At 45.7% G+C, this 19,815-nt stretch overlaps 1 protein-coding gene across 2 annotated transcripts; it reads left to right on the forward strand.

Annotated features, from left to right (window-relative positions):
* The first annotated feature begins 1,834 nt into the window (after positions 1-1,834).
* Positions 1,835-5,925, forward strand: LOC135254561 (protein sprouty homolog 1-like). 2 transcript variants are annotated; one of them, XM_064334825.1, is made up of 2 exons: positions 1,835-2,418; positions 4,050-5,925. In XM_064334825.1, exon 2 carries the CDS (start codon positions 4,105-4,107, stop codon positions 5,071-5,073), a length of 969 nt encoding a protein of 322 aa, XP_064190895.1. In that variant the 5' UTR covers positions 1,835-2,418; positions 4,050-4,104; the 3' UTR covers positions 5,074-5,925. The 2 variants fall into 2 exon arrangements, with proteins under 2 accessions (XP_064190895.1, XP_064190896.1); XM_064334826.1 differs by lacking the exon at positions 1,835-2,418 and adding an exon at positions 2,449-3,247.
* The last annotated feature ends 13,890 nt before the right edge of the window (positions 5,926-19,815 follow it).

Below are 19,815 nucleotides of genomic sequence, written 5' to 3' on the forward strand. Positions count from 1 at the left end.
AGAGAGAGAGAGAGAGAGTGAGAGAGAAAGGGAGAGAGAGAGATTTTCTAAAATGCTTTCGTTGAAAGGAGCTGAGATAAAGATAATTCGTGCCTCTCCGATGACGACTGACGTCGTCCAGCACAGCGGGTATGCCTTGCCTTATCTCTTTTACAATCGGTCAGTATTTTAATTACCCCCTTTTAATGTTAAGCTTCTTACGCGTTCGTTCGGAAAAGCGCAGCAATCAGACGTCCCCATGGCCTGTGTTGACCGACGATTAGCGTACCTTAATAAGTTTGGTGACTGTTAATAAACTAATTAATTGATGGGCTATTTCCTTCGGTGCTTCCGACTTAAATCGTGCGTTTCCACTGCCCTTTGATGTCGCATTACTCTCTTCGGCATTTTGCGTTCAGTTTAAATGCATTCGCATTATATAAAGCAGTCCGAACATCCATTTAGAAATGTATTTTATTTTGATAAATAGCACTCGTATATATGTTCACGAAGAGATTAAATGTCTTCGTTTGTCCTTTAAAAACGGGCTGTTTTTACTGCTTTGGCGGTCAGAAGGTTGTCCTAAAGGTCAGTTATCTATTTACTTCTCATTTGAATAGGGGGGGGATTGACTTTGTATTGAACTTCTCATTGTCTTGGGTCCGGATGTAATGCATCCTTGACACCAATCAAACCAGACAGTCAAGAACAGAGCGCGGAATCTGTTCTTTCCTCCCTCTCGGGGTTCTATTTTTTTTAAGGTAGCTCCGAAATGTCAAATGTAAACGTGCGGTGAATGCAGAGAGTCACAGCGCACACGCAAGGACATGTTAGACAACCATCTGCACTTCCAAGAGTCAGGCGCTATACGCCTTACGTTTATTTTCGACATAATCACGAGTGAAATATCATTAGCATGTCCCTCTGTCCAAAGTTCTACAATAGTAGAGAAAGACCAAAATCCCAACCAATTTATAATTAGGCTACATCACACACCCGCACACATGCACACACACGCACACACACACTGGACCGACAACGATGTGCTTGAACTCAGTCAACTTATCTTGTGGGATCTCTGTCGGGAAATCGGATATGTGATACATAACATCCAGCTGCTGACTTAAATTATAGGAGTTTTCAGCAACTACATCGGGCTGTTTATTTTACTTGGACGAAATTAATAACAGCTTATATCAAACCCAGATGATAGATAGATAGATAGATAGATAGATAGATAGATAGATAGATAGATAGATAGATAGATAGATAGATAGATAGATAGATAGATAGATAGATAGATAGATAGATAGATAGATAGATAGATAGATAGATAGATAGATAGATAGATCTGCCCTCATTTACTTCGTTGGGAAAAGTTTCCAATGTTAGAAGTTGCAATAGTTGTGGTTTCTAAACAATGAAATATATCGGTTGTATCTTTGATTTAATATTTAAAATTGATGCTGTCTGATAAGGAGGTAGAACCCATTGCTGTTTTAAAACGCGTAACAGTTGTGGTAAAGATTCACGTCGAAGACATCGCATTATAAATTAAATATTGTAGGTCAATGCGTAACCTACCCTATTAGGGCGGCTGATGATCGCTTAAATAAATAAATACATTTTGCAAGTGTTTATAATTTGTTATGTACAAGGCTGTATTTTCGGTGCTGCACCGCGCCTGATATCCTCTTATGAGTTCGGAATGACCGGATATTTATCTTTGGAAAGGCAGCGGAAAGCGGTACAGTGACCCCCGCTTATAGCCAACACTCCCTGTCCCAAGAGTCCGGAAACGGACTTTAATTATTTTATTGCGAGCAGTAAAAGCTGATCCACCTTAAAAGACTGCTCACATCTCTGCAGTGCCCGGCCTCCTACAGCTGCCCAATGAATTAAGAGCGGATGCACTGCATCCTTCCTCAGTGCAGCGAGCGGCCAATGGGAGTCTGCCAGTCTGTCCCACGCGCATCCCCACATTCCCATTCATTCAGTGCTGCAGAAGACTCGCAGCGAGCGGTAGCCAACAGCCGCGGAACTTTTTGCGCGACAAACGTACACTCAGCAACTCGGATGTTTTGCGTTTTTCCGTGCATGCTCGTTTTAATTAAAAAAATTAAAAGACAAGACGTCTAGATAAAAAACGGCGTTGTGCGACTTCCGATCATCTCTCTGATTTATCACTACTGCCTTGGGTGCACACGACTACTTCTTTTGGCTGCGTTGAGGATTTACAAATCCTGGGACATAATGGTGCATTTATACACGTATTTGGAAAAAACAAACCGATGAGGAACTGTCTTTTCATGGTCTGGATTTACAGTAATCGTTACGACTGATATGCACAAACTGTAATCGATTCAGTCACTGCTTGGATGGATGTGTTTTGGTATACTGGTTGATGGATTTGTCGTGGATGGCTGTTTGTAACGATAGGTGAGTAGCCCATTTCCCCCAAATCTTGTTTCGATATTCGCTGCAAGCATGGGAAACCTGCGCGATATCTGTGTAACTTTCGGGATGACTGCGTGCGCACATAGTTGTATAGTCTCCTGATGCATTGTATTCTGTATCTATATTGACAACTCTTCAACACGATAAAAACGCTCCATGCTGCAGGCTAACATTTAATGTCATTTGGTGTTAGTGTAGCTGGGATCTACTGTAGCCGTTCGCACCAGTACACCCCTACATGGATTCACAGCATACAACTTTTGCCTGTTGTATTTAATGCTTATCACCAGGGAGCATTGTCCACTGAATTTGTTACTCGTGTGGCTAATGTTCAGAACCAATTTGCGCCTGGAGAGAAAACAAAACGCGCTTACTTTAATCGACTCTTTCTGAAACCAACAAACACCCCTCCCCCATGGAGCTTGTTTTCATTCATAAGTTTTCCCCTTCCTCCCTCCCTCCTCTCCTCTCCGGGTGTTTATCAATCAGTTCTCCGATTGCCTTCAGAGAGGGCGCAGCTCTCCCGTCTGAACCCGATGGTGTGTGGCGCGTGTTGGGGACTTAAATACGATACAGTAGCCTAACCTGAAGCGCTGCTCCAGCACTTTTACATGCTGTTGGATTGTTTGAGCGGATTGGACACTTCTTTCACAGAAACACCTTGCATTTAAGAAGATTTCGTTCGGTCGGGATTTTAATTTTACTTTTTGAGACGGCATAGGAAGCAAAATTATTAGATGGATTCAGCGAGACGATAGAAACCCGTGAATGTTTTTTTTTTTTTTTGTATGATTCATGTAAATTAATAAAGGTAAGAATCGCCGTTGGCCTTTTTGTGGTGTTCGACCCAAATTTTAGACGCTTTCTGTCAGAAGTGGCCATTTTACAGTTTTGATCGACTGTGATGTCGACCTGCCTCACAGAAGTATTTTTAAGGTCGAAAACGTGCTCATACACAGTTCCAGCGCTCGCTTGTTTTTCCTAATATTTAAAGCTACAGTCGCCGAAAGCCGTACTTTCGTACTCACTTTTTCTCTGTTGATATTCGTTCACCTTTTATTTTCTTTCAGTATGTTTGCGCTCCTTGTATAATAATAATAATATGCATGCGTTCACATTAATGTTTAGTTTTTATGCAGTTGCTATCACACCATTTTTTGAAAACTGTGCCAGACGTATTCTTTCCGCTTGTTGAAGAAGCAGTTCGTATTGTCACTATAGATCGTGTCCTCGCTTTGCTGCTGTGGTGCATTTTAATGTTAACTAGCTTTACATATGCAAATAAGCAGGGGAAGTATCTGCGCCGCTCTCGGTTCGACTGAACAGAGGAGTTTCACCAAATGCAGCCCGCTAATGTTGCTTTATTCACAACACAAATCCACATCAGTACGCGCTTTTGTTTTCAGAGAACATCATTTGTCAATGTGTGAAACTGACGAAAGTTAAAATGGTCGGTTGTTTTTTAAATATTTTTCCTCTTGCCCCTTTTACGGGAATCGTTATTCTAAATTAAATGCGCCTCAACCACCTAAATCGAGGAAGCTTTGAAAGGTAGTGAATTGTCGGCCGGGCTCTTTGTATTTTTTTTTTCTCATTGTGTTTTGGCTCCACAGGGTTTCAGATGCTTGCCAAGCCCGCGGTGAATGTCGGAAGTGGTGATCACCCCAGATGGAGCTCCTCAGTCAGCACGACGGCAGCGGAAACCCCTTAGCGGTGGTCAGGCAGCCGTCCCTGGAGAACAGGCCGAGGTTCGATTACGAAAGAGAGCCTCAGCGTTCCGGCGTCCTCTCTCTGGACCAGATCAAGGCCATCCGGTCCCGCAATGAGTACACAGAGGGCCCGTCCGCCACCAGGAAGCCCACGCCCCCCCGGACGGCCCCGCGGACGGCCCCTAGGCCGGAGAAGCAGGAGAGGACTCACGAAATCATACTGATCAATGTGAACAACAACTATGAGCGTCGGACGCCTGGTCACCCGGCGCCCGTGGTGTCACCGCCGGGCGCTCGGCTACCGCCGCTGAGCAGGTCCGCCAGCTCGGGGAGCAACAGCAGCGCCTCCTCCGAGCAGGGCCTCCTCCTGGGCCGCTCGCCCCCGGCGAGGCCCGGCCCGGCCCCCCGCCCCGGCCGGACGATACGGACCCAGCCCAAGCCCGCGGCCCAGCCGGAGGCGGCTCTGAAGCCGGCGGGCAAGGAGGACCTGTCCCAGCACCGCTTGGTGTGCGAGCAGTGCGGGCGGTGCAAGTGCGCGGAGTGCACGGCGCCCAGGGCGCTGCCCTCCTGCCTGGCCTGCGGGGGGCAGTGTCTGTGCTCGGCCGAGACCCTGCTGGAGCACGGCACCTGCATGTGCCTGGTCAAGGGCCTCTTCTACCACTGCTCCAACGACGACGAGGGCGACTCGTGCGCCGACAGGCCCTGCTCCCTCTCGCGCTCCCACTGCTGCTCGCGCTTCCTGTGCATGGGGCTGATGTCGGCCGTCTTCCCCTGTTTACTGTGCTACCCGCCCGCCAAGGCCTGCGTCCGGGCCTGCCAGCGCTGCCACGACCGCCTCAATCGGCCCGGCTGCCGCTGCAAGAACTCCAACACCGTCTACTGCAAGCTGGAGAACTGGTCCCCCGGGGGCTTCCAGAAGCCTTCCTGATTCACAGTTCCGGAGAAGGATTTATAAACATTGACGATAATAATAACCGTAATAACAACAACAACAACAATAATAATTCTGATTGTTATTAACGTTTATCAGAACCCGAGCACCTCCCATTATCCCGCTTCTCCACAGAAGAACTCAGTACTTGGAGTATGGAACCACTTTTTTTTTTTTTTTTTAATGAAAGTACCCGACTACAAACCAGCGTTTGCCTTTGTGTTCTCCGCGTCTTATAAGACACTCCTGACTTGCTGTCATGCATTCTTTCGTTAGGGGAGAGATTCTCTGCGCTTCCAGCTTCTGACCAGGGCTGCCTCTGACAAAAATCTGTGAAGGACTATCTAGACAATATGTAGCTGTTACCGGATATCCATAGCAACAAAGATTGTTTCTTTAGTAACTGGTTGACACCACACCAATCTGTGGCTGTGTGTTTTTTTTTTTTTTTACTGGGATTCATGTAAACATAATTTCTTACAGAGTTTCCATCAGATATGCTTCTCACACTCTCATGCTATGTTGAGTTCACAGGCCACAGCTGTTGTGTGTTTTCTTACCCTTCAGTTTTTTTTTTTTTGGTTTTTGTAAATTTTATGTACAAAATCATAAAGATAAATTCTGGCTATTTTTAAAAAGAAAATGTCTGCTAAAACATTTTTTGTTGTAAAGAATATTTATTATGTGAAGCTCTATTATTTTATGATATTTATTGCAAAAGACAGTCTTGAAATTTTACCCATGTCTGAATATAACAAAATATCAATACTTACTGAAAAGTTAAAGGGTGGCACAAAAGAAAAGCTATGTTAACTATAATGCAGAAAATATATTAATTAATGAACAATATTCACTGTCTTGTGTCTTAATTTTTGAGCATGTCTTTATGAGTTTCTTTCAGCTTTGGGGTGTTGGACACATTGGAGTGAATTCAAATGAAGTGCTCATTAAAAACCCTTATTTTAGGTTTATGTATGGGCTCATAGTGTGGACAGACACACATACTGATTGGCACATCTGGAAGCCAATGTTTTGCTTCTGAAAAAAAAACTGAAGATATCCTGTTTGGCTGCGATAATTTCCATTCTGGAAATGTAACTGTTCAGAGCCAAAAAACAAAACAATTAATCAAAACCGGCGTGTTTTCTCTGTTTTGCTATTATGTGCTTAGCTACAGAGAGGTTGGGGTTGACTTTTCATACAGTTCTGAAATGACTATTCCTCTGCCTAGTTTGTGTAATTTACATCAAGTTTACATCCTACTGCTTTACCATGGTGTAGCCTACTGGTACAATATATATAACAGCCCACATAACTGTTACGCCTAATATGCAGGGTTTTACCCACGCATTGCATACTTTTTCCATAGCTTTCAAAGATATTCCCACTTGAGTGAACTGGAATCGGGGTGAAAACAAATGAGTGAAGCGGGCCATTTAGTCGCGACCAAACTTTCTGACCACCAAACCAAACGTGGCAAAAGGTCAACTTGAGGACTAGGCTGAAGATTTCCTCCTCCGGGTTTATGGCATTATGAGGGGAGCTGTTTGCTGCCAACAAACGGTCCGTATAGAAATCACGGGCCACCTGCTCAAAGATAATAAAGTTCCCCGCGGCCCTCTCCGTTTATAGTCTTACTGCTCACAGCCAACAGGGTGGGCCGGGGTTAGCCGTTTGCTGGGCCAATTTGGGCCACCTGTACGTCGTGTTTTCATGGTTTTTTTTTTTTTTACCGTTTGTCACCAAGCTGAAGTTTAGTCGCGCCAAGGAAGCGTTACTTCTGGTTTCCCTGGAACGAAAGCTGACAGAAATCCCTGCGGCGATTGCCTGAGAGCAAAGATAACACGTGCGAATGTCAGACTTGTTTTTGGAAACCGCAGTGAGTAATACTGCGCGAGGTATTTCTACAGCACAGCGGCTCAGGCCTGGGGCCAGGGCAGCCAGTAGGCTTACCCATTTCCTGGATTGTGTGTTCGTGGTATTTTAGATAATTGAAGTTCCGTTTGCTAAAGGTAAACAAAAGTTTTTTTTTTTTTTTCCTGTCTGGGTGTGGGGGGCGTTATCTTATTCCTGATCAGGTTGTTATTAAGTGTGTTAGAGAATCTAAAGCCCCAGCATTTCTTCCCCTTATACTTACATGGCATAGCGTCTGATTAGTCACTGCTGGACAGGGCCTGATTAGTGGAGGAGATCTGCTTTATCATGAGAACATCTGCACACGTGTGGTCAAGATGCCTGGGTCAACTGACACAAGTAGCTTTGCCTGCACCTCCAATTTGTGTCAGTCTTATTTATTTAAATCTGGAATTTCAGTTTTGTTACTATGAATAAACGTGAGCAGATTAGCAGTTTGTTACTATGAATAGTTATGTGCAGATTAGCAGTTTGTTACTATGAATAGTTATGTGCAGATTAGCAGTTTGTTACTATGAATAGTTATGTGCAGATTAGCAGTTTGTTACTATGAATAGTTATGTGCAGATTAGCAGTTTGTTACTATGAATAGTTCTGTGCAGATTAGCAGTTTGCCGGTTTCCTGTTACTCTTCGTATCCGTAATTCAAGCTGTGTTTCCTGTCCGCCTGTCGCCTGGCTGGAGAGAACAGAGGGCTTTTCAGGTTCTGAGCCCTCAGACAGGAAGTAGCCAATGCTAACGCCGCGCTTTACAGCTCACTGGCAGGAGATAATGCGCAGGATTTGGAGCGCCGACGCGTGTTGTGTACGGCGTGTCGGGGTCACGTTGCCGGATTTCACAGATAAACGGTTTGTGTTCGGGGATCTCGCGCAGCAATGTGCTTGGTAGTCTGTTCGCACACTTACTACGTTGTCACTTTTTGAGAACTCAGGCAGCAAAACTCATTTGTGCTCCCGATGTTCCCATTCAGACATAAATGACACAAATAATAACAACATCAATTATAATAATGCCTTAGATTATTAATTCTCTCCTCAGTCGGTTTCTTCGGAAGTGGTGCCGAGCTCCAAAACGGAGGTTTTCATTACGGAAAAAAATAGGGGACCGTGCTCAGCGGAAGTCTGAAATGGTAAAGTCCTCTTGGGCCCACAGCCGTGTTCCTTTCCCTTCCGGCGAGCGTCCGCTCAGCAGGCTCCCGTCTCAGAAACGTCACTCATGACCTCTGGCGGAGGCACTAAGTGCTTCCGTTGCAGGCAAGATGCGTAATAGCTGCTCAGCGCCGTGGGAGGGTGTTTAGATGTGTAATGGCTGCCCGGTGCTGTGGGATGATGTTTAAAGTTAGTAGCCACTCATTTCTGCAGCTCAGGCGTGTGCTGGATGCGAGCGGAAAAGGCTTTCCCCCGCCCCCGCCGTTTCCCCAAACCACCCCACCCCCCCACCCTCACCGGCTGTGACGCGGACAGCCCACGAGCGCAAACATTGGTGATTACCCTCTGAGTCACTGCCTAACCGGGCTGCCACCGTCTGAGAGCTTTCCATAAACACCGGTAGAGAGGATTAATCACAAGCAGCCGGCTCCCCCCCAAATGCTTTTCACCACTTCCTCACTACTATATAAATTGAAATTAGCAGCGGGGAGGATGTTGGGGGGGGGGGGGGGGGTACTCAGGTTTGACTTACACTTCCAGTTTTAAAAAGAGGAGAGAGAGAGAGAGAGAGAGAGAGGGCCATATGTCTGAGGCAGTACAGATGTGCACTTAAAGACTTTTTTTTTTAAGTGCCGGAAAACTCAAACTTAACTGTGTGCCAGTCACTTTAACGAAATGCAAAAATATTTCATGAGAATTCCTAGACGTTTCCATTCCACATTACAGTTCTTCCAGCGGTCGTTGTAAATGAAAAAATTACGTTTTACATTAAATACATTTTTTATAGAGAAGAAAAGAAAATGTTTTTTGGTTTTTTCTTGGGCTAGCTGCCATTTCCTGCCCGTCTGTTAGGGTGTGCTGAAAAGTGACAGCTTCTTGCAGCCTTCTCATTTTTGGAAGCCAGGATCCCTGCTGAAGATGTTGGCTGCAGGCCTTGCAAACTAATGCAATTTGCGCACCAAAACCTTGGAACCTTCAAAACTACTGAGTCACATCCAATGTGGCCTTGCTAGTAACCAGCAACCGTCAACAGCATATTCCTGCAAACCCTATGGTGCCTCAGAGAAACATCACACTTATTATGAGTTCTTATCTTCAGTTTACAGCTGGATTAATTACCACACATGTGACTGATCAACATGCTCAACACACTGCAGCCTTCAGTCATTGCAGGTATTTAGCAGACGCTTTTATCCAGAGCGACTTTCACAACTTTTACACAGCACAGCAGTCCCACAATTTCAGGTGGCTAGGTTCTTTCGCTGTGTAGAACCCTTGAGAGTTATGGGGATGCAGTAATCAGTGGTCCTAGCATGTTGAAGCACACAGACAAAACCTTCTCTACTGAGAGAACACCATTTTGTTATCATCTCTGCTACGCTCAGAGTCTGCGGTTCTTCTCCCTTAGTGGTCTCGGCAAACAGGAGGAGCTGAGGACAGAGTTTCTTTTGCATTCATATTTCCGTCATCCGTCACCTTTTTCAGAGTCTGTTACAAAAGTGAACTTCAGAACAAGAAGAGTTTGCATCTGTGCATTACCAAGTAAAAAAAAACTTGACAGACACAATTATCGCAAAGGTTTTACATTAGCGTTTATTTTTATTTAATCTGATGTATCTGATGTGGGAATGATGTTCAGAGACAGAACAAGAACAAACCAAGCCACTTTTTTTTGTGAAGTACCTTTACACAAGCACACAACCAAGAAGCCCCCAATTATTATGAAATAGGATTAAGTCTTTCATATGGATATATGTTTACTTGCAGGTAGGCCTCTCTTTGCTTTAGCTATGACTCACACCCCCACACACGTCCTTACACAACACATAGAAAAACACCTGAACAAAGGCTGAGCTCTTTTGTAGTGCAAATGAAACAAGTCTTCCCTTTAATCAGCATCTTTAGTGTTCCCCTGGTACCTGGTACACACTTTCTGATTGTCTTTTGAAGAGGGGGAAAACAATGCCACTAGATGACATCAAGCCACCCACAAAGGATTCCTCTTTGTAGCCTTGGGGGAAACAAAATGGAGTCTCGACCTTTCATGGACCTCTCTCGAAATACCCGAGTCTCCTAAAGTAATTCAAATTCATTCACAAATTCGTGAGTCAGAGCCATGTGTTGTGAACTGGCTTTCCGCTTGAACTTTGGAGCACAGCAGCTTTGAGTGAATGAAATGCCTGAATTGTGCTCATGCCGTACTATGTTGACATGAGCTAACGCTTGGCCTCCGAGTCTCACAGAGATGACATCATTTCCTTCCTTCTCTGTGGCCCCTGCAAGAGTTCAAATCAGGCCTGCTGCATTTCCACCCTCCTCTCTTTCTTTTATTTTATTTTATTTTTTTGTGAATCCTCGATTTCAAATCCTTATTTTAAAAGAAAAATGTTTAAAATAAGCATAAAAAAATATAAAACCCAATCTGTGTGTGTGTGTGAGACGCTAGGGTTGTGGTGATTGGAGGGGGTGGTTGTTTTGGCTGCTCTCTCCCTCCCTCCCCCCCCCGCCCCTCTCTTTTTCCAAAGATAAACCACACTTCCAGCCAGATGGTTCTCGTCTGTTAGTTCTCCCCCCCCACCCCCCAACTCAGTTCACTTCCTCCCACACAGACAGCTCTGACACCCCCCCCCCTCTGCCCCCCCCCCCACCTCTCCACAATGCTCTGCTGATGAAAATGATAAAATGATCTTTTATTGGCCGGTTGTTGGGAAGTGACCTCTTGACCTTGATTAGATAGAGCAGGCTCCTATCACCGGCCTCTGTTTGAGCTGCCAGTCGCCCTTTCACCAGCTGGCTGATCCCATGCAAGTGCTGACAATGGAGAGGCTCTGCAGACTTTCAGTGCATCCACAGCTCAGCGGGGGGGAGGGGGGGGGGTGGCTGGGGGGATTTGGGGGGGGGGGTTTCATGGGTGCGGTGTGAAGGTGGCGGGTGGGGGGTCACAGAGGGTGTCAGATTGGGGTGGAGGCGGGCTCTGGGCTACTGTTAACCTCTCCGTTGCCGGTTCATCTTGACTCCCCAACCCCCAAACACCCACCACCCCGCACCCCCCCCCCATACCATTGGTTACAATAGGAATGACTCTCAAAGTCCTTCAGCCATTGTTAGGGAGCAGGGGGCTCCTGAGTGTGGGGGCAGAAGGTCAACAGGTGAGCAGCCTTACTCACAGCTTTACCCCCCCCCCCTTATCCCTTTATGACATGCTTCCTTTGTGAATGGAGAAACAACTGTGCCAATTAACAAACACATAGTGGAATTAAACATTACTGTTATGATGCATTTCCACACCTTCCTTGTTGCAGTTCGTCATTTTCAGGCATTTAATTTATTTGTCACAATTTCTGTCAGTCTGTTTTTCAGTTTGACGTTTAACATTACTCATAAAAATGAAACTCACAAGTTGCAAACAGCTCAAGAAAATCAATTTTTTAAGACATGAATTATTCACTTTCCCCAAAACCAAACACATTATGATGCCAAAAACAACATAAATAATAATTATTATTATTATTATTATTAGTAGTAGTAGTAGTATTATCAGAACATGTGTGTTTTTACAGAAATATATATTTTTTATATGAAAAAATAAAACAACTGAATCAAAAGGAAACTGACTCTGGGACAGAGATTAAAGGTCCTTCCTGTGTCAGTCTCCTGTTCCTTTGGTTCTATTAACCCAAACAAAGAGCCGGTCTCCTGTTACTGCCAGCCAATCGGGACAGAGCATTTCAATAGGCCAGAACAGACAGGAAAGTGCTCCCATCGTGCCACTGAGGAAGAAATGCTGAAATCCTGTTTTTCTATCAGGCTTCATTAACACTGACCAGGCCCAAAGAAAAGGAGAAAGTTTAGGGTTACATGTAGTCTGTGCGCTATAATTTAGCCCTTGCTTCCTGAGGGCCATTGTAAAAATAATAATCTGGGATCTGACATTACTAATTACACAGAGCTGTGTTATTGTACCAGCTCAATACACAGCAATGCATAACAACTTCCAGCAAGTAACTCTGGATAATAAATCCTTCGCATGTTTGTGTCTATCAGACTGAAATGGCCAGTGTTCTTAATGGATTGTACCAGCAGGAGAATTTTCAAAGGACAAATGCTCAGTAAAAAGGAAAAAGGCAATTTTCACACCTTTATATGGAGAAGATTCCACCTAAACACAGACAGTCCACTCTTTCTGGATCTTTCCCGCAGTTCTGTAATTATGCATCGGATATGTAGCAGAGGCGTCAAAATTTAGATACTGTAACAAAAATATCACGCGCTAATATTTAATCACTTGTCCACAATCTTTTTTCAGGACTGGAGGGCTTTATGGGTCATTGAAGAGCATACAGGGTGTGATAGTTCCCGCTCTGGGGTCTGTTTCTCCGGTTGACTTAAGTGAACAGGTGGACTGTGTTGTCCCTGCTCGATGATTGCTGTGGCACATTGATTATTGCTCTGAATGAGTCATGTGGCATTGATGAACATAAGCAGAAACACATGTTCACACTTTCCCGTGGATCTTTGAGGACCTCGTGCGTACGGTCCTGCGTTTATTATCCTGCGGTCAGACAGGCAGGGTGAATGTACCAGTTCTACCCAAAATGTTGGCCCCGAGGTCACGTTGTTAGGAAGCGGAGGAGCGTTCGTTTCCTGTCCAGCATATTTCAGGTTTATTTTCAGGATTTTGGGTCAGTGCAGCTGGAGTCATTCCAAGCAGAAACATGGCTGGTTTTGAGCTGCTGGGAGTGGTCTTAAGGCTTCTACAGGGAAGTCTTATGTGCAGGGGAATGATTAGGGGGTCAGCCTGCAAGAATGCCTCCAAAACACTACAAACCAGGTCTGAAATCGTGAAAATAAGGATGCATAAATGTAAAGGAGCAAAAATAGTCCCTTTAAAAAGGCACACACACACACACACACATAGACACGTACACGCACACATACACACACACACGCGCGCGCACACACACACATTACTGCTAGGAGCTGCTCTTTGCACTTTGCCACAGTTTCTCATGGATAGCTCAGTCACAGTCGCACACGCTGAAAATGTCTGTGCTCATATGTGCAATCAGAAGCCACAACATGTGATGGCTTATCGCATGCAGCTTGCCATCGTAACACAGAGTCCGCTTTGCCGGTGTGTGTCCACCTAATCTAATCTGTGCAGCTTTCCAGACGGCCAGATACAGATTTCCTTTACCCCAAAAATGTCCTTGCGGGCATTGTAACCAGTCCGTCTATGAAGCTTCCCCGCCATTGGCTGAGTTCTAGATTTCCAAGAGCGAGGTCAAAGGTCACGCCTGGGCCGGTTTGCCGGCGGGACGGTTCCACCGCCCCCCTCAGCCCGCTAACGTGGCGGGAGAGCTGGAGCGCTAAGCCCGAACGCTTTGTCTGCCGAGCGGGACAATGAGCGGCGGTTCCACTCCGCTGGCGTGAAATAAGAGCGGATCTCAGAACCGCAGCCGGCTCACGGAAGGGGCGGAGTCAGGGGGGCGGGGGGGGCGGGGGGGGCACGGGGTGGGGGGGGCGGGGGCACGGGGTGGGGGGTCGGGGGGGCACGGGTGGGGCGCCGCTAGCCGCGACAGCACGGCTCTCTGCCGCCCTTCAATAGGAGCCCGAATCAGCGTGCAAGGAGAGGAGCCGTCCTCTGAAGTGTAACTCCTGCCATCTTTTTCTGTTTGCAGGAGAATGAAAAAGTCTTTTATTTTTTTACTGTACGATTTATGGAATTGAACATTCAAATTAATTTGTTGTGTGCTTGAACTGTGATTTAGAAGTCACACTTTGCCTTTAAAAAATAAATGGTGAATAATACCAAATTCAGGTGCATTAATATCTAATAGTTTGTAGGTGAATATTTAAATTATGCAGTATTGGTCTATACAGGTAAAGTCTGTTTACCTGTTTGTTTCATGTTATTTTGGTCCCTTTGCAACATTTCAAAAAAAGGATAGTTTGATACCTGGAGACATCGCTGAACTTCTCAAATACACATTAATCTGGGGCATAGCCAAGTCCTCCAGCACCGATGAGAGAACAAGCTAAGAGCAAACACATCGGCAGTCAGGTGGGACTGCACCTGCTCATGTTGATGAATTCCACTGGCAAACGGACGGCAATAATAATGTGTGTTCCGTGCTTACGGGAAGAAAGGGGCGGAGTGCAGATATTATCACTTTTACTCCACAACATGAAGGTATCTGCGCGGCGACTGCTGCTGTTTGAGGAACTACAGCGGTGTGTAGCGCGGGCGGGCAAATCATTTCACACTTCGCATGAGCCGGGACAATGCCGGTGGCGGGTTGCCGTGGTAACGCACGAGAGCAGCGAAATCTCCCCCGACCAAATATTGGCAAATGTTTGTGTAAATACTGGGTATTTGTGTCTGGGCTGCAGTCCAGTGGAACTCTAAGAGAACGAGGGCAGCTCGGTGATTTTTATGGTGAGCTCGGTGGGTTGGCGACACGTGGATCGCAGCTGGCGAAGCTCAGAGACCTCGTCTCTAAACCCATAATATTCCCGTCCCCATTTTACGTGTTTTTGCCCTTTTAAAATGAGGCGCATCTGTCTTTTTCTATTTCTAGTTCACCTTTGCAGTTGTCCTGTTATCTGGGCCATGGTTTCACAATGGCTGTGTCCCAGGGTAAATAAATTCTATTTTTGCTCAATAAATGAAGATAAATAAAAAAAGCTGTCATATTTGTAGCAGCCCTCCTCTCCATAAAAAATATAAAAAAACACAAAAGCCTGCTATTATGGGGACGTGTTTGAACTAGAGGGAAAGGAATGTTCCGGATGTAAAGCAGCCGTATGTTATTCCCAGTGAATCCCAGACGCACCACGGGAGTTATCACAACTGCTAGAAAATTAAAGGGGGGGGGGGGAGTAGAAGAATGACACCTAAAAAAATGTAATTTAAGTAAAGCAAATTGAGCTTACAGGTGGTTACATTTAAGATCTATGATCAATTTAAACAATACAAGGCCATTCAAATTAGGGGTGCCTCATTTCTATCCTGATGGCAAGACTTCTGCTAAGAAACAGAGATGTCAAATAAGGACATATTTGGAATTAAGTATTTACTTCTGAACAGGACAGATATCCTTCTCCTGCTCTTTAAAATGGTATTGGCCATAATGTTCTGTGAGCCTCTTGTGTAAAATAACTAATTGGCAGTTTTCTTGAAAGTTATTTCCAGTGAATCCACGCCTTTCCCATACTGAAGGTATTTATTGTGTGTCCTGCCTAACACTCAATGAAGTTCTATTTGCACATATTTCCTTTTTAATATAGAGCCAAACTCTAATCTTGTACCTATGTTTTTTTGATAATGAATCATAAATAACAATTCTTTTTCCATAATTGTATTGCAGGTGACCTCAGCAGTATAGGGCACTATATGCAGAAACAGGTAACATCCAAGCTCATATTTCATAAACTACCGCAGCTACATTGCATAATAAAACTGACATCTTTATGTTATGACAGGATTATATTTCAGTGTGACTCATATACACAGGAGAAACAGAAGATGTAAAAAGTATCACACATCTTTCAGCTGAATCGACTGTTTTCTGTGGCTCATTCCATTCTAACCCACTTCCTAATTCACTGGAAACACAGGATATTAGAACAAACCACCTTTAAATGGGCTTCAGTTGCACAGCTATTTTCCACTCTGAACGCTGAACTACGATTGAACCCCATACATCACATTCCTCTGACTGACTGTTTGGGATAAAATTTAGGGTTTGGATAGACGAGTAAAAGAGATAAAGCATCACCCTTGGATCTGCTCTCATGGGTCTCCCGCAGGTGAGCGCAGTTCCCTAAAAAGAGACAGGCTGGCCCATACAGCCCTAGGCAACCAGTGCCCCCACTTGGGACAGAGGAAGCGTAACACATCCAAAATCAAGTTTGATGACCAATTTTGTAGTTCTACTTCTACTTCTAGATGCAGCAGAAGCAGCAGCAGTAGCATTAGTAGCAGTAGCTGTAGTATTAGCATTAGCAGCAGTAGCATTAGCAGTAGCAGCAGTAGCATTAGCAGTAGTAGTAGCAGCAGTAGTAGCAGTAGCATTAGCAAACAATACACAAGGCCGCTGAGATGCTAAAGCATTGGCTACACATTATATTCAGCAGGCTGTTTTTTGGCGTCGCTGTCAGTCTTTTGTGATAAGTGAAGCAAAAAGTTTGACAAGAATACTGAGAAGGAATAATCAAATACAATTTAAAAATCTAACCCAATCAAAAAATAATCATGTTCTATTCTTTAGCTTTCTGAAGGACAAATGGAAATGAAAAAAGTGTGATGAGTGTTTCAGTGATTCTGTTCAGTTTTCATACATTTCTGGAGAAAAAGCTCAAATTCAGGCAGTCCCTTCCTGAACTGCTGCCTTATGTAAGAGTTTACTCCAGAAGGAAATCCATTCAGGGAGCTAAAAAAATAAATAAAGTATGTGTGTGTGTGTGTGTGTGTGTGTAAAAGCATTTAAAAATAGATACTTTTCTTAAAAAAAGCTTAAATGCCTTATGCAAGATAATTCATTATTTTCCATATGTTTGTCCTCTACACTTTAATTTGCCTTGTGCAAGGACGACAGGTCTGTTCCAACAGGACGGAAACACATTCTTGAATGTTGAACAAACACAACCACGTGGAGTAAAAAAAAATTCACTGCAGCCATCGGCCCGTGGACTGGGCTGCGACAGTCAGGACGTCGGGACGTCGTACGGTCTCCGGCGATCGCTTACACTTCCGCCGGCGAGGGGTGGGGGGAGGGGGGTGGGGGCGGGGGAAGGGGGCGCACGCCAAGCCCCGGGGCGTCCTCCTAACGGTGCGCGCTAGTGCAAACAGCCGAAGCCGCGCCAGAATCGGCACTTTGCGCCCAAACGCACAGAGTCAACAGCTCCATTCACGGGACCCAGTTCTATTGTGTGCTGCGGGGATGTGTGGACAGAAAGGGCCTCTCCGGGCCGGCCTCTCCAAATTTCTCCCCATTGGGGACTTTTTTCTCGCCGCCGTCTGAGGGTTTTTACCTTATGTACTCGCTATTTGGGGGCTCAGGCCTGGTGTGTGCTCCTTTTGCTTTGTCTCTTTTCTTGCTACTCAGTAAAGTCTCTTTGTGACAGTTCTCTGCAAGAAGCGCTACACAAATAAAACTGAATTGAAGATTGAATTGAATCCCCTCTTCTCTGGGCCCTTCTTAAAAAGGGCTTGCAGTGTGTAAGTGCAATACATCATCAATCAGGGGGCGGAGGCATCCTGTCCCGCCCACACTCACGGCCACGTTCACCGCCACCGACCAGCCCCTTCGCATAGCGCCGCTCGAAAGATAAGTAACAGGTGGTCGCGTCGAGGTGTGTAATTTTCCGAGGAACTCGGCCTGTTGAAAAACAGAATTTTGTCGAATCTGTTTCCGGTGTTGTTTCTCCCTTTGAGCACAAGGTAATGACTGCATGCTTCCGTTCTCTTCCAGTGGCGTGGGTCATTAGAAACGGGTCATTTTTTAAAAATTTGGGATTCTAATAAGCAGAGTCGCACTCACTCCGCCTGCCCATCGGAAGCAGAAAAGGGGAATTGTGGGATTGCTGAGGAGGTCGGCAGGCAGGCCGGTAACAGTAGAGACGAGCTGCCTTGTTCATCCCAGCCTAGCGGTTAGAGGCGTTTGTGTGTGTGTGTGTGTGTGTGTGCGTGTGCGCATGTGTGTGAGTAAGTGTGCATAAAATACTCAGGCTTTTGTTCAGGGCGTGTGGAAAATCACACACTGTCAACATTAGAGAGGAAGGCTAATATTTAGCACACCCCCTCTGACTTTGAAGTGAGAACAGACACTGGTCAGGCTGGATTTTGCTCTTCTGAGAACAGAGGCTGGATCAGCACAGATCTACCATCTCCTGTCTCTCATTTCCCTATAAAAGAGGTGCTGTGTGTGTCTGCGAGCCAAACACAGGGCATTCATCTTCTCTCACACACACACGCGCCACACACACACACACACACCTGTGCCGGTTCCATGAACTTGATTTATACTGAATAACACCTTTCTCTGTCTGCTTTCCACTCCACTGGGTCTGGTCTTCCTCTTCATTTTTAGCACATTTACAAAAGCCAAGATTCCTCCATTTTAGAGCAGGAGGCCCCTGCGCTTTTGAATTTAGAATATTCTCCGACTACGCACAGAAAGATTCGCCGGAATTCGTGGAATTTGTCCTTCGTCTTCCCCCAGTCAACCCAAATAAACACACTGATTGCCCTTGAGTTCCCCAAAGCCCAGAGAAATGGAGGTGTGCTGCCTGTGCTGAAGCAGAGAGACACAGGCTCTTCCTGCGAGCTGCACGTGTGCCAACACAGCCACCCCCCCCCCCAGTTTCCCTCCGCTGCGCCTGTCCCAGCCGCTGACCCCTGACCCCCCAGCGGAGGCGCGGATCCCGCGGGGCGGGGACCGATCCGTCGTCACGCGCGAGTCCGCCCGGCCCGGAAGCGGACAGACGCCAGCGTTGTTGACGCGTCTCTCAGGACGGGAAGTCGCAGGATATTTAAACAGAGATAAGGGGGGGGGGCGAGTTGCCAAAGAGGCAGCGACAAACCCAAACAGCTGACCACCGGCCACCGTGGAAAGACAAACACAAGCACAGCGTTTCCTCTTATTCCAGTTCACTTGCTTTCAGTGTGTGCAGTCAAAGGGTCATAATAATAATAATAATAATAATAATAATAATAATAATAATAATAATAATATGCATTTCGTACTGAATTTTCAAAGCCACATACAGTATATAAACATATTGATGGCACAAAGGCAGCCATGCCAGCTTAAATGCAAGCACGGTTTTCTTTCTGTTGACAAATTAGAGACTTTTAACCTGAAAGGAAACTTAAGCCACATGCTACAAGCTAAGCCTGGCAGAGTACCTTCAGCTCAGAGTCCAGTGGATACCACATGAACGCCGTTTACTTAAGTGATGATCTCGCTGTGTGTAACACGTACGCACAAATGCTATCTATCAGTCGCTAACAGCTGAAGCAGAAAAAAGGTGTGAGATCTCTGGGTAAAGATTGGGCCTTTCCAGGAACACAACACGCAAACCATGAGGGACTCTTTCTGCCACTTCACCATTTTATGGCCATAACCTAAACTAAGAACGAGCCAGGATTTCACGTTTTTCACGATTTGCGGTGCAGGCTAATCTCCCTGTGAAGGCTCCAGTTTGTGTTTTTTTCCCCCAGTAGGCTTCAGAGGAGGGTTAAAGAAGGGAAGCACTTCTGTGATGCTGCAGAAATCAAAGGGAAGTTGGGCGGAGTCATAATGTTCTGCATCACTGGGCACCTCATATTCTCAGAAGGACGGTGCCTGGAACCATCCGGAATACACACACTCCATCAGACACACCGCGGAATGTTTGTTGTGCAGTGTTCTGTGCTCCCAACCAGGCAACGGAAAGCACACATTGTCACAAACTGTCCGGTCTCAAACCAAGACCGCCTCATCTCTCCAGATACAAGGGTAGACACAGCAGTACAAAATGATTGTGCCTTGGGAGTAACAACCACTCCCATGCACACGCACCCAGACATAAATATACACACACACACAGACACATGCACACACACACACGCACACTAAGTGCACGCGCATGCACAAGCACACACACACACACGCACACTCACACATGATAA

The sequence above is a fragment of the Anguilla rostrata genome, chromosome 5 (genome assembly GCF_018555375.3).
Source record: "Anguilla rostrata isolate EN2019 chromosome 5, ASM1855537v3, whole genome shotgun sequence".
Lineage (NCBI taxonomy): Eukaryota > Metazoa > Chordata > Actinopteri > Anguilliformes > Anguillidae > Anguilla > Anguilla rostrata.

Coding starts and splice junctions, on each gene's coding strand:
- LOC135254561 (XM_064334825.1), top strand. CDS start 4,105: ATGGAGCTCCTCAGTCAGCACGACGGCAGCGGAAACCCCTTAGCGGTG.